The sequence below is a fragment of the Eremomyces bilateralis genome (assembly GCF_010015585.1).
Source record: "Eremomyces bilateralis CBS 781.70 unplaced genomic scaffold P152scaffold_14, whole genome shotgun sequence".
Taxonomy (NCBI): Eukaryota; Fungi; Ascomycota; class Dothideomycetes; order Eremomycetales; family Eremomycetaceae; genus Eremomyces; species Eremomyces bilateralis.
Window position 1 is genome coordinate 134,259 of NW_022985080.1, and position 12,185 is coordinate 146,443.

The following is a 12,185-nucleotide window of genomic DNA, read 5'->3' on the forward strand; positions in this document are numbered from 1 at the left end:
TTCACTCCTCTGCCACTGCCACTGCCACTTCCGCTTCCACTTTCACCTCCAACACTTCCATGCTTCCATCATACAGGGAGGCTGGGTATTATGATCTGCCTGGTAACGATACAGGCTGAGCCCAAGGCTCCAGCTCCCTTTCCGTCCGGCTACAGTAAACTGAGTAGCAGTCCCCCCATAAGAGTCCCCTCCCCATAGGAGCCCAATTGTGACATCTGCAACACGTTGATTAGACTCGAGGCCACCAACCACTGTTTGAAAATCTCCAATCATTTCCCTTCTCCCACTCTCCAACCCAGTCCAAGCGGGGTGGATGCAGAGAGCGAAAACGGACGATGCAGGTCTTCCAGAAGATCATCAACAGCTCCCTAGAATAGTGATGTGAGGTAACCCTCCGTTTGCTGTTCCCTGCAGCTCTGATCTCATCGGATTTCCGCTCTGCCAGGTCGGCCTTCCCTGTCATCTTGCTTGAAACATGCGGTTGCCTCAAAATGATGCTGCGTGAAATGAGAAATTATTTGTCTGACCACCGATATCTGCTACAGTGTGACTGTCACTTCCACTTTGCCTAATTTCCGGAACGACCAATTGCTTATGTTGGAATACTTCGTCTCTACTTTTTGTTCTTGACTCATACTAACCTGACCTTGACCTTCCTGCGTACATCGGAATGGCGTTCTTTCCAGCCCCTCGTGGGTTATTGCCTAGTTCCGAGGGAACCATGTTGGTGATCGCGTGCCCTCGGCCATACAGCACCGGTAACAACTAAACGTTCTAGTAATTAGGCCATTCGTCCAGACGGGACTAGGATAGGAAGTTCTACAGCCAAGCGGACATGCATGGTGTCCGGATATTTGAGACAATGGGTGGGATGCATCTGCATTGCATGTATCGCTTTAGGCGAGGAAACTCATCCATGTCTATATATCTCCACGCAGTATTTTTTGGGGGAAAGCACGGTATTGCTACCTATGATCGCAGTGATGACATCCTTTGCTTCTCAAGGAGCTTTCCCTCTCAAGGAACTGATGGGCAAATAGGCAATAAAGGCCAGCAATTGAGCAGCTAGTGTGTAGGTATACTCTTCCGCTTATCTGATTTTCGATCCTCAAACTATCTCGACCGATTTGACCCCTCCAATCGTTTCTTACTGCGCATGGGAGTAACATTTCAGCTGTATGCTGCGTCAGTGACCCCACGCTATCGTATTACACACCTCACCTGTGCGAAATACTTAGGTACGTCCGACTCCGTCGACTTATTCCTTGGGCACCCTCCACGTGGTAAACCCATGGATTTTGATAGGCTCCTTCCGCCTTGCAAGCAAGTCGATTTTTTGAAAATTCAACCTCCAAAATGCGGGGTTCGTGGGATGTTGGAGGTTGATCTGCAATACGAAACTCAAAACTCAACGAGAGTAGACTCCGTGAATCCGATAGATAATACGTTATTACGCCCGTCCGTAAGGTACCTCTGCACTCTGCAGCGAAAGGTGATTATACAGCACCATCGATCTCGGGCCGGGACGGGACTGATCACTGACATCGTCTCTAATCCCAAGACATCCATGACATTGCTCTCGAGTCTCAACGTTGCCTTCCTCCAGATCAGGCTGACTTTCCCGCATCACGCGCTCGAACGTGCATCTGGCATTTCGATCCCACAGATCCGGATGCCAGAAACGACGATGCCTTGCATATCGACTTCGCTGCACGTCCATTCATGTTGGGGTAGTACCCTTTCCCTGGATTTCACCGCTTCTCTGGAGTCATGCTAACGCGACCGACCGCTATTTTGCCACCGGGGAATATCCGCATTGTTCTCTAAGTATCAGTAGTCGTTACACCGCCCGACTCGACGTCCGGTAGTACTCGTCGGGTGTCTTTGTCCGAGGAACGAGGCTAGTTCGAGGGACTTGGATCCGACTCCTCCCTGGAGTCGAGAAGGGACCCTCCGAACTAACTACTCCCTGGAAAGACATCGTGAAATGAGAATGTCCAGGAAACGGGTCGGTCCTATTCCCTTGAGCCGATTGGCAACCTGATGCATTAGTGTCCGTCGTTGAGAGTCTACACATGCATACCACGAATTTGACCCATGCTTGGGGAAGTTGGATGAAGGGTTTCCCCGAGCGGGTCGGATTTGTTTTTCGAAAGATTTAATGCCTGACTGACCGTATTGATGCCCGCCAACATCGTTCTTCAAGAATGGTGATGCACTCTTCATCTCGGTCTTGAGCCTGGCAGATGCCATGGCGATCTTTCATAGCTCCGTAGCGCGCGCTACGGTACAGAGTCGCCATCGGAAGACAAGGTGGGTTCTATCACTAACGCAGCGTCCCGAGATGTTCCTGTGGTGATTGATTCGATATTACAGCATGCCTGAAATGGAACCGAATCAGTTGAACTGAACAAATGAACATGAAGTGTAATGCCTCTCAGGCATCAACGGGCCTTCAAGATGTATCACGTGATGAGCTCTATACTAGTCACGTGCGTTCAGACGATGTTGAACTCAACCGTATCATCAGGAATACAGCTGACCGTCAGTGTAGTAATGACCAATCTTCATATGAATATACTGGTATTAAGGATCTAGAGGGATGCTTTTACCTCGAAATGACTGCCACGATATAATACAGAGTTGGAAATCACGGATTGCTGTCGTAGCCTGACCACTGTCAACTCTGTTTACCTGAAGTGTCCTTTTACCCCCGGATCATGACTAGACCTCTCCACCGCCCTCGTCATTAGAGTTTCTGAATACTGTACCCAACTCTACTTTAATTATTCTCTGGACTGTTCGAACGACGATGGATACCAGCGAACCGATATCACTCCTTTCTCCTATCGGTGAGTCACCCTTTCCATTACTTTCGCACTACCTCTCTGGATGGGGCAGCCAATATGCTTTAGTATAAGGTAACAGAGGGATGGGCAGTGGCTCGTATATAAGGACGATCACAAACAAAATGTACTGTATCCGAAAGCCAGTTCGGCAGACTGTGGTACTATTTCGAAACTGTTGGCAGACGACATCAAAACCAGAACTCTTTGTAATCAGATGATAAGAATTTACTAACATGTGGCATCTGGTGTAGGCTATCATACGGGTTCTTGCGGATATTGCAAAGGTTATTCTTCAAGTCAGCGAACCCCCGATTCCCGTGCGTTGGCACCACCCCGTGTTCTTTTTCCTACCCCCCACCCCATTTCGAAGAGTCATATCACCAAATCTCTCACTGATACACTGCCACTGATCCCCTGGTGAGACACTTGGTGTCTCCTGAATCAAATGAAAACCCAGGGGACCTGGTAGCCAGGACTTCATTCGCTCATTGGCCTTTGGCCTTAGATCCGTAATTGGCTGGTAGTTATTTGCTATTTATGCCGGTCTAGACTATTCTCTCCTCGTTCATGTCATCAAGTGGGAAGTTATGGAAGTATCCAGGGGGTCGCTTACACAATCACAGGTGGATCGTACTATGTGAAGGCGAAATCAATTTCTGCCGCTGATTACCAGAGTCTCCTCCATAGGGGTTGGCGTAGGTAAGATAATTTTATCATCCGAACGTCTAGCCCATCTTTAGATGTAGGGGACCACTGGAACGCCTTTCTAATCTCCATTGTAGATCGGGTAATCTCCTGTATGTGCCAGATGCACGCCACTCGTGCTGTCCGCATCATACGCTTCGCCTACCGGTCAAAAAATACAAGGCGTCGCGCGATCATCGGCAGACGCTAAACAGATGGAACCGCTTTATTCTGGGCGAAGAGTATGAGAAAGAGGCTGCACGGCTGCAGCCAAAGTCGAAACAGTAATAGCTTCCATCCCACCCCCTTTTTATTGATTACCCCTATTCCTATGCTGAACTAACGGACGGTTCTAGAGACAAGTCGAAGCAGCACCAAGGGTTCGACTTGGTTTACACTATACATGCCACGGAATATGCTAGCCTCCCCGAGACGCCCGAGCCCAGTCATCGCTTCGAAGTGACACTGGAATCAAACACCTTTACTGAAGTGAAGTACCTCCTGTACGAGCAGTATCAGCGGCATGTGCATCAGGAAGAGCCCTCCGAGATCTCCCGCGACGGCTTCATACGCTTCCTCTGCACTTCTCCGCTCAAGGCACCTTCGACGTCACATCCAGCCTCACACTCTGGGGATCAACATTCGCTCGCATCGAAACCTGCGCAACGATTGGGTAGTTATCACGCCTGCTACTGGGTGGATGGAAGGCTCATTGCACTTGGTGTCTTGGATTTCCTTCCCCAAGGGATTAGCTCTGTCTATTTCTTGTATCACCCTGACTTTTCAAAGTGGAGCCTTGGCAAAGTCGGTGCTTTGAGAGAAATAGCCATGACTCTTGAGGAAGGGCTAGAATATTACTACATGGGTTACATCATTTGGAGTTGTGACAAGATGCGTTACAAGGCAGACTACAAGCCGCAGGAGGTCATGATGTGGAGGACAGGAGGTTGGAGGGAGATGGCTGACGCGCAGGGAATCAAGGACGCAGAAACTCAGCAAGCGAAGATCGGAAACGTGGAGGGAAAGAAGGGATTCGATTCTCCCATCCTAGCCTGCGAGGCTCTGGAAGAAGGGCCGCTGTCACTTTTCGAGATGGACTTCCCAGGCATGATGACCGCGGATGAGGTGCAGGAGAAGGTCGACATGGGCAAGATCCACGTTCGACTACCTTACCAGAATCAGCGCCTGGTGGTGGACGCGGAGGCATGTATAAACCGAATATCCCTTGGAATATTGCGCTGACCCCATGTAGGATCTGGCCACCTGGGAGAGTAGCGACATGCTGGATCGCTCGTCGATAAAAGGCATCATCGGAGAAATGGCCGCGCTCGTGGGCCCGGAGGTCGCAAAGAACATGGTTGTAGACTTCACAGCAGGCTAAACATTTCACATGTCCACCGTCCAGCATTCGTTAGAGAGGTGATCTAACCAACACTGATTAATACAGTAAATGACGCAGTGGATCGCAGCTGTGAAGTGTAATTTCACTGATAGTGACTCAATCCCAGCGAGAGTCTGACATATAAAGCGCATAAAGCGTAGGCTGACATGATTGGGACGTCAAGCATATTCTACTGAGCATTTCACGAATATACCAACCGACAACAAGGACAAACTTTGCTAAACATCGAACTTGACGCAATCTTCCCGTGGAAAACGCCCGGCAGCCACAGATGGATCCGTCTGGACGACGAGACGGACGCAGTGCCAGGAAGCGCTTCTTCAACCCATACGATGACGATCACGATTTCAACGGGGACCCCTTTGGTGTCAGGCCAATGGATCCCTTTGATTTCGGACCACCGGCAATGGTCCCATTTGGCGTCGTCCCCCCTGATGCAGGACCCTATTTCATCGACCAACAAGAGTTGATAGATGGGTATTTGGACGGGAATGCACGGGCGGACTTTCTCGCAGGCGTGCTCACTGCCAAGGAGGAAGAGGAGAGGAAGCAGAAAAGGAAGGAGCGCAGGCGGAAACACTACGAACAGATGACACAACTTCACGACGATTTTAGACTGCGACGGGAGGATGATAGGAGGCGAGAGGAGCGGATCAAGGCGGCCCAAGCAATGCCCGCTGCGTTGCCAGCGCCGTCACCATTTGTCCTACCGTTTGCCCCTCCTCTGTTGGCCCTCGCCAATGATCCCGTCTCTACGGCCGTGCAACAACAGATCGAACACAATCAACAGATGCGGGAAGGGGAGCTTAAATTGATGCAAAATGCGCAAGAGCGGGACAAAAAGATGAACGAGCTTATGGCCGAGAGAGAAGCACTGATGAAAAAGGATCGGGCCATGCTGGAAGAGAGGGATAGTAAGGCCAGGCTTGAGGTTGAAGACGGGCTGAGGCGCGAGCGCATGCGAAACGAAGCGCTGGAACGAGAGCTAATGGAACAGAGATTCGCTAATCCGCGACGGGTTGAGGCCCCGCCGACTGTTGCCACGCTTCCAGCCCCAGCTGCGTATCTTCAACCTTCTCAGAACTTCCAATCCTATCCTGGAGAACCAAACCAGGCGTTTGGACAGCAGCGCTACCAGGTGCAGTTTCAAGACCAACGCCGGTGGAAAACATCATCCCCGGAAATTGAGGTTGAGGAGGTTGAAAACCCCAGCCCGGCAACCCTCCGAGCGATCCAAGGCCGACCACCCACGCCGAAACCTGTGGTTGACAATAGCGAATTGGATAAGGAATATAAGAAGGATATTGAGGAGGCTATGAGGCAGAGCCTGAGTATGCAGGCGTCTAGCAGCTCCATGTCGCCGCATGCAGTGCCACTCCCTTCCACTGCAGAGGAGAAGAGGAAGAAACAAGAGAGGCTTGACAACCAGGGCAGGAGACCGCCGACCCCTCAGCCACGAGATCCGACCCCCCGGCCGCCGACACCGCCTCTGCAGAATGACACCGACTATGATAAAACGTTCGAAGAGGACTTCGAGAGAGCCATCCGCCTCAGCGAGCAGGAATCGGCACCGCCACCCAGGAATGATAGAGATTAGGAAGAGGAGGATGAACACAAGCAAGTCCTGCGTCTCAGCAAGGAGGAATCCGCATTACCGCCAAAGAATAACAGAGTTCAGGAAGAGGAAGATGAACTCGAGTGAGTCCTTCGTCTCAGCAAGGAGTGTGCCTTGCCCGCAAGCAAACCCAGCACCGAGGGACAGACTGAGATCGAGAATGCCATTAGCCTCAGCCTTGCGGAATCCGGCGCGAGGCCGGGAATGGCGACTCCTTCCGTCGCCCCGAAGCAGGATTCTGCGGCGGCGGAAAAAGACTAACTTCAGGTTCGCTACGACGCCGCTGGTCCTTCAAAGGCAGGACCAAGCTCGGCGAGTTCGGCAGCAGGGCGAAGTCGAGGAATGAGCGCCAGCGAAGAGAAGGAGAGGTTGAAGAGGGTATATTGGCCTCCAAGAGGTGGTTCGAGTAGCAATCCAGGTGGAGGATCAAGCGGAAGAGGAGGTGGGGGCGGCGGCTCTGGGACACCTAGGAAGGGGAAGCAGACTGACGCTCCTCCTCCCAACTATGATGATCTTTTCCAATAGGAACACTCTCAGTTCAGTAAGGGGAGAATTTTGTCATCAGGTTTCAATCATTCATTCCAGAATACAGTTCCCTCCATGACTCTTCGTGCCGTTCTGAAGACTGATGCCGATTCGATATCTCCGTTTGTGCCCCGGCTTGCACTGACTTGAATGCGACCGCTCGGATGGCCCATCGTTATCATGCCTGTAGAGAGCTGCTCTCTTCGCAGTACTTCATTCACGATCGTCCCCGGGATTTTAGCCGCGGCGGCGGTGCATAGTGCTCCCGTCAGTGGGATTGCCCTGTGCGGTTGGGAATCCGATATGAAGCGGACCACCAGGTCCAATGAAGCGCCATCCACTGTTTCCCCTGACAGCGTGGTCTGCGTGACTGGAGGCGAAACGATCGCGATCTTGGGTATTACGCGAGGAGGCTCTTCACCCGGTTTACAAAGCCCCATCATTTCGGCGCCCTTGCCTCGGATCCGCTCCAGTAGCGCCCGCTTCTCCGTGAGCTGGTTGAACTCGTGCGGCAGGATCGTTGGGTCGATTCCAACATCTTCCGCCTTGACGAATATACCTGGATTCGCTGCATCCACACAGCTGGTGCGAACGCCTTCAATCGTGTCTGTCGCTTTGCCAGTGGGAAGCAGTTTACCGGTTTTAGAGCCGCCAGGTCGCAGGAATTCTAGGTTGATCTTCGATCCACTTCCGCCTACGCCATCGATCATGAAATCGCCCACTGCCTTAGCTTCGCCCCCTTCTACTTCGAACGTACTCCTGATCACCACCCCCGTATTCGTATTGTAAATTCTGACCACCACCTCCCCTTTCCGCTCCAGATACACATTCTCCTCCAATCCTAATAGTCGATGATCGAATGCATACGGCCCCACCGCCGCCGACATATTCCCGCAGTTCCCTGCCACGTCCGTCTCGGTACCCTCGATCCCTATCCCCACGAAGGTATAGTCCACGTCGACGCCTTCGCGGGCGGACTTGGCAACGATACAGACCTTGGACAGGGACGAGACTCCAGCGCCCATGCCGTTGAGCTGTCGGCCGTTGGGGTCCGGGGATCCCATGGCGGAAAGGAACAGTTGGGGCCACCGGGAGCGGTCAGCGGGGAGGTCGGCGGGCTGGAAGATCAGGGCGCGAGAGGTGCCGCCGCGATAGTAGGAGGCTCGTATAGAGCGCTGAGGGAAGGAGGATGTTGAGGAAGAGGAGAAGGAGGAGGAGGAGGAGGAGGAAGACATGGCGATGCAGGTGGGGAACAGCAATCGAGCGCAACTTCTATGTCTGGTTATGCTATTGAGGCGGGACAGGCGGATGGAGGAAGTCGCCATTGAGCACCTGCCCATAACGAGAGGGACTGTCATTGCTTGTGTATATTACGTAAGTTACGCATTCCTATTTGCTCTCATATAGTACGATGGAAGTGCGATAGACAGCTCAGTTTCTATGCAATTATAGAAGAGAAAATGGCATCAGATCAGAAGGAAGGTGAAGGAAATACGGAACAGAAGCGGCACAAAACTGAGGTTCTTCGGCATTGGGGACTTAGCTGTCAGGGAGTCAGGGTGGATGCCGAGCATGGCCAAGCCGGAAAAGCAGCCGATTCTACGCCGATCCGCGAAATCATCAACGACACAGGAAGACATCTTTTGCCAATTGCTAGAATCCTAAGATTTTCCCCCAAGCATAAATCTAGCTATTTCACGACTCACCCCCATTAACCCCTTCAGATCCTTCCATCCATTTCAATCCATCATCATGTTAGCCAAAACTCTCCTACCGAAGACTCGAGTCGTCACATCCGCCACCTCATATTCTCTTGCACTCCCCCGGTTACGACATGCTTCGACCGCCATCAGACCATCCATAGCTGCTTCATTAGCGGGTTCCCGACCAACTCAGCCGCTACGGAGATGGTACTCCGAGCAACCCGAAGCAAAGAAGGAGGAGGCGAAGTCAGACGGTAATGGTGCGGCACCAGCTCCTGAAGAGGCGTTGAAGAAAGAGTTGGAGACAAAGGACAAGGAGATCGTGGGCCTGAAGGTATACACACGAAATCCAGCTTTCTAGCAGCTAAGTGGCGTTAACATCAGAAAACAGGACAAATACATGCGCAGCGTCGCCGACTTCCGCAACCTGCAGGAACGCACCAAGCGAGAAGTCCAAGCCGCCCGTGACTTCGCCCTGCAGCGCTTCTCCAAAGACCTCATCGAGAGCATCGACAACCTCGACCGTGCCCTGCATACTATCGCCTCCGAGAAGCTCAACACTCCCGCCGTCGCGAAGTTCTCCGCGGAGGAGATCGCCAAGTTCGCCGAGAACACGCACCAGGATCTGCAGACGCTGCACTCCGGGCTGAAGATGACGGAGACGGTGCTAATGCAGACGCTGGAGAAGCATGGGCTGGTGCGGTTCGATCCATCGGAATTGGGGGAGCGGTTCGATCCGAATAAGCATGAGGCAACGTTCCAGGCGCCACAGCCGGATAAAGAGGATGGGAGCGTGTTCCATACGCAGCAGAAGGGATATTTGTTGAATGGACGCATTTTGCGGGTGAGTCACGTCGCGATGAAACTATCGTCTTCAATTACTGGTGATGCTAACTGTTGATAGGCGGCCAAGGTTGGTGTGGTCAAGAACTCATAACCTAGTCCCAGCCGGGGCGATGGGTTTCCTAAGGAGGAATATCTCCTGTTATTGGTTTCGAATATGTATAACTCACTGCTTGCATTCTGTATGAAGTTCGGCATGGCGATTTGCACCTCCAAAGGCATACTCTTGGGGAGAGATGCAGCATAAAAGGCGCATGACATCTTGTATAAATATTTCCACTCTACAAAAACACGGCGAAGGTCGGGATAGGCTGAATGGGCCGTTTTGATAATATAATTATCCTGGAAAGAGGTCTGGGACTCTCGATGGATTTTGGCAACGTTGATCTGAAGGGATATATGGTCAAGTTTGATCATTAATTGTAACTTTCATTTGCCTACGGTATTATCCTCTGCCTATCGAGTGAAGTCCTCAACTTTTGGGTTGCTGTGTCTTGAAACTGCAACCCAAAATGCAAAGTTCTCAAGTATACCGCATCTATGCGCCCAAATGCCCCCCATTTCCTTCCATTGAAATATCCGATAACTCCGAGCAATGCACGCGCTGGTAAGGAACGATCATATCCAAATCCACTCCAAATGCCTCATCTCCGATATCCCGAGCCGTAAGGAGTTTGAGCACCATATGGAGTTGCGCCACCGATCCCACCACCCCAAGCGCTTTGCCCACCAAAGTTTCCTGGCGTCTGATATCCAGGGTCGCCGTATGCCGTGTTTCCTCCGTAGGCGGTCGTGGCACCGTTGATCCCGTTCATCGCGTCCGGGCTGCGAACCGCATAGTCATCGTCAGCCTCCATCGCTTCGCCGGTTCCCGTCAATTCGTGGATGACCGAGGCGAGCTTCTGCTGAAGAACTTTGATGCCTTGTTGGACGATTGTATCGGGTTCGAGGCCACCGACCGTTTCGACGTTGAAGTAGAAGAGCGAGGCGACCGCGTTGAAGTCGAACGGCTCGCCTTCTTGCGCGGGATCTTCAAGTTTTGCGTTCTCGGACAGTGGCCTACGAGATAATCAGTGAGACGTCCAATTTGCAGCGGATGAGGCGCAGCTCCTGCGCAGGACATACCATTCTCTTGAGGCATCCTCCTCATACCAATAGTCCAAATGCCGCAACTTATTGTGAGGGTCGTATTCGAACCCAACCGCCGCCGTCGGTGCCCACTTCGCATGCTCCTTCGCAATCCCCTTCTTCGCAATACACCGCATCCGGATCTCCTGCCCCTTCCCCAGTTTGCAAATGATGCTCCCTTTCGCCTCCGGATCCATGATGACCGGCCGCCCGACCCACTCGTTAACCGCCCCCTCGTTCCGCACCAGGTCGCGCGCGTACACCGTCATCGTCTCCTCACGGTTGCACTTCGCCTCGAGGCTCAGCGTGACGCTGCACTGGTCGCAGTACTGCTCGCAGTCGCAGTCGCGCGTGTACAGCACGTCGTCCACGTTGCGGGCGTTCAGCGGGATCAGCCCCAGGCGGTGCGCGATGTATTCGTCCGGAAGGACGGAGGTGTTCAGGTCGACTTCGACGAGGTCAATCGCCATCGTCGGCACCTCGCCGAGCACGACGCGCCGGACGGAGTTGGCCAGACTAAGGTCGACATTCTTCAGGATGAAATCCACGGCGATCGGGGTGGCTTCGCGGATGGTGACGGTCGGGCCGATATCGCCGTCGAGATCGAAATCCATGGTTGACTTTTATGCCCGGCAGGAATGAGTGATGCCGAGTGCGAAACAGATGGCGAGATTCATATTATGTCGCGATGTCGAGGGTCGAAACAATTCTAGAATCCGCGCAGTCACGTGAATCTCCTCCTCCACGTGATACTGATCAAGGGACAAAGCCGACGAACATCATCACTTTAGAGGTCGCCATTCACTTGGAAATAAAAGAGTGCTACAAGCACGTTCAATTCTTCCTTCACTATATAATACCATGATGATAATTTTAACATCTTTGATGCCCATCCTTCCTGACCGGTCATTCGCCCAACCCTTAGCCAAACTTCTCTATCCACCGGGATTTGTACGTCCCATACGGACTGTAGAGGAAGAGGTAATAAGAAAGCAACGTTCCAAAGTTTCCCACAAATATCAAAATAGGAAAGAATAATTGGAATAAGAACTTTTCGCTGCGAATCTTTCCTGCCTGATCCAAAGCAAAAATAGGCGCCAGAAGCACTGAAATACATAGGAAGAGGAGCACTGTGTATTTCAGGACCAAACATATTTTCAGGAATGGGAGCATTTGCTAGGCATAGTTGTTGCTTAAGAAGGCGGTACCTTTAGCAATGGTGACGGGGACACCGAAGACCATGCCTATTAAAATTAACGTGGCAGCGCAAACAGAGAACACAGAGAACACAGCTTGCAAAGCCGTATCGGTCCGTAGGTCGTAATGTTCCATATTATGGACTCTCCTGTCAACAAACTTAGAGAAAAGGATCATAAATGAAAAGCACCCTCCTAGACCTAGTAGAAAGAAGGACGTGAATCCTCCCCCGCTCTTTA

General features: G+C 52.0%; 5 protein-coding genes across 5 annotated transcripts; 3 read left to right on the forward strand and 2 right to left on the reverse strand.

The window, feature by feature from the left end:
• Window positions 1-2,653: 2,653 nt before the first annotated feature.
• P152DRAFT_64600 (arginine-tRNA-protein transferas-like protein 1) lies at window positions 2,654-5,060 on the forward strand. The gene is made up of 6 exons (XM_033683137.1): window positions 2,654-2,852; window positions 3,101-3,145; window positions 3,473-3,548; window positions 3,632-3,817; window positions 3,884-4,736; window positions 4,786-5,060. Exons 1-6 carry the CDS (start codon window positions 2,813-2,815, stop codon window positions 4,912-4,914), a joined length of 1,329 nt encoding a protein of 442 aa, XP_033532834.1. The 5' UTR covers window positions 2,654-2,812; the 3' UTR covers window positions 4,915-5,060.
• Window positions 5,061-5,206: 146 nt separating this feature from the next.
• Window positions 5,207-6,532, forward strand: P152DRAFT_450362 (uncharacterized protein; the record flags this gene model as incomplete). Its single annotated transcript, XM_033678169.1, has 1 exon — window positions 5,207-6,532. The coding sequence occupies one exon, from the start codon at window positions 5,207-5,209 to the stop codon at window positions 6,530-6,532; it is 1,326 nt and encodes a 441-aa protein (XP_033532835.1).
• A 590-nt stretch (window positions 6,533-7,122) lies between these two features.
• On the reverse strand, window positions 7,123-8,139 carry P152DRAFT_399600 (DUF453-domain-containing protein; the record flags this gene model as incomplete). Its single annotated transcript, XM_033676524.1, has 1 exon — window positions 7,123-8,139. The coding sequence occupies one exon, from the start codon at window positions 8,137-8,139 to the stop codon at window positions 7,123-7,125; it is 1,017 nt and encodes a 338-aa protein (XP_033532836.1).
• Window positions 8,140-8,754: 615 nt separating this feature from the next.
• On the forward strand, window positions 8,755-10,151 carry P152DRAFT_459616 (GrpE-domain-containing protein). Its single transcript, XM_033679718.1, has 3 exons — window positions 8,755-9,112; window positions 9,170-9,622; window positions 9,683-10,151. The coding sequence occupies exons 1-3, from the start codon at window positions 8,828-8,830 to the stop codon at window positions 9,713-9,715; spliced, it is 771 nt and encodes a 256-aa protein (XP_033532837.1). The 5' UTR covers window positions 8,755-8,827; the 3' UTR covers window positions 9,716-10,151.
• Window positions 10,032-11,414, reverse strand: P152DRAFT_459617 (DNA-directed RNA polymerase II 45 kDa polypeptide). The gene is made up of 2 exons (XM_033679719.1): window positions 10,747-11,414; window positions 10,032-10,680 (listed from the first exon to the last, which is right to left on the reverse strand). Exons 1-2 carry the CDS (start codon window positions 11,361-11,363, stop codon window positions 10,266-10,268), a joined length of 1,032 nt encoding a protein of 343 aa, XP_033532838.1. The 5' UTR covers window positions 11,364-11,414; the 3' UTR covers window positions 10,032-10,265.
• Between the last annotated feature and the right edge of the window lie 771 nt (window positions 11,415-12,185).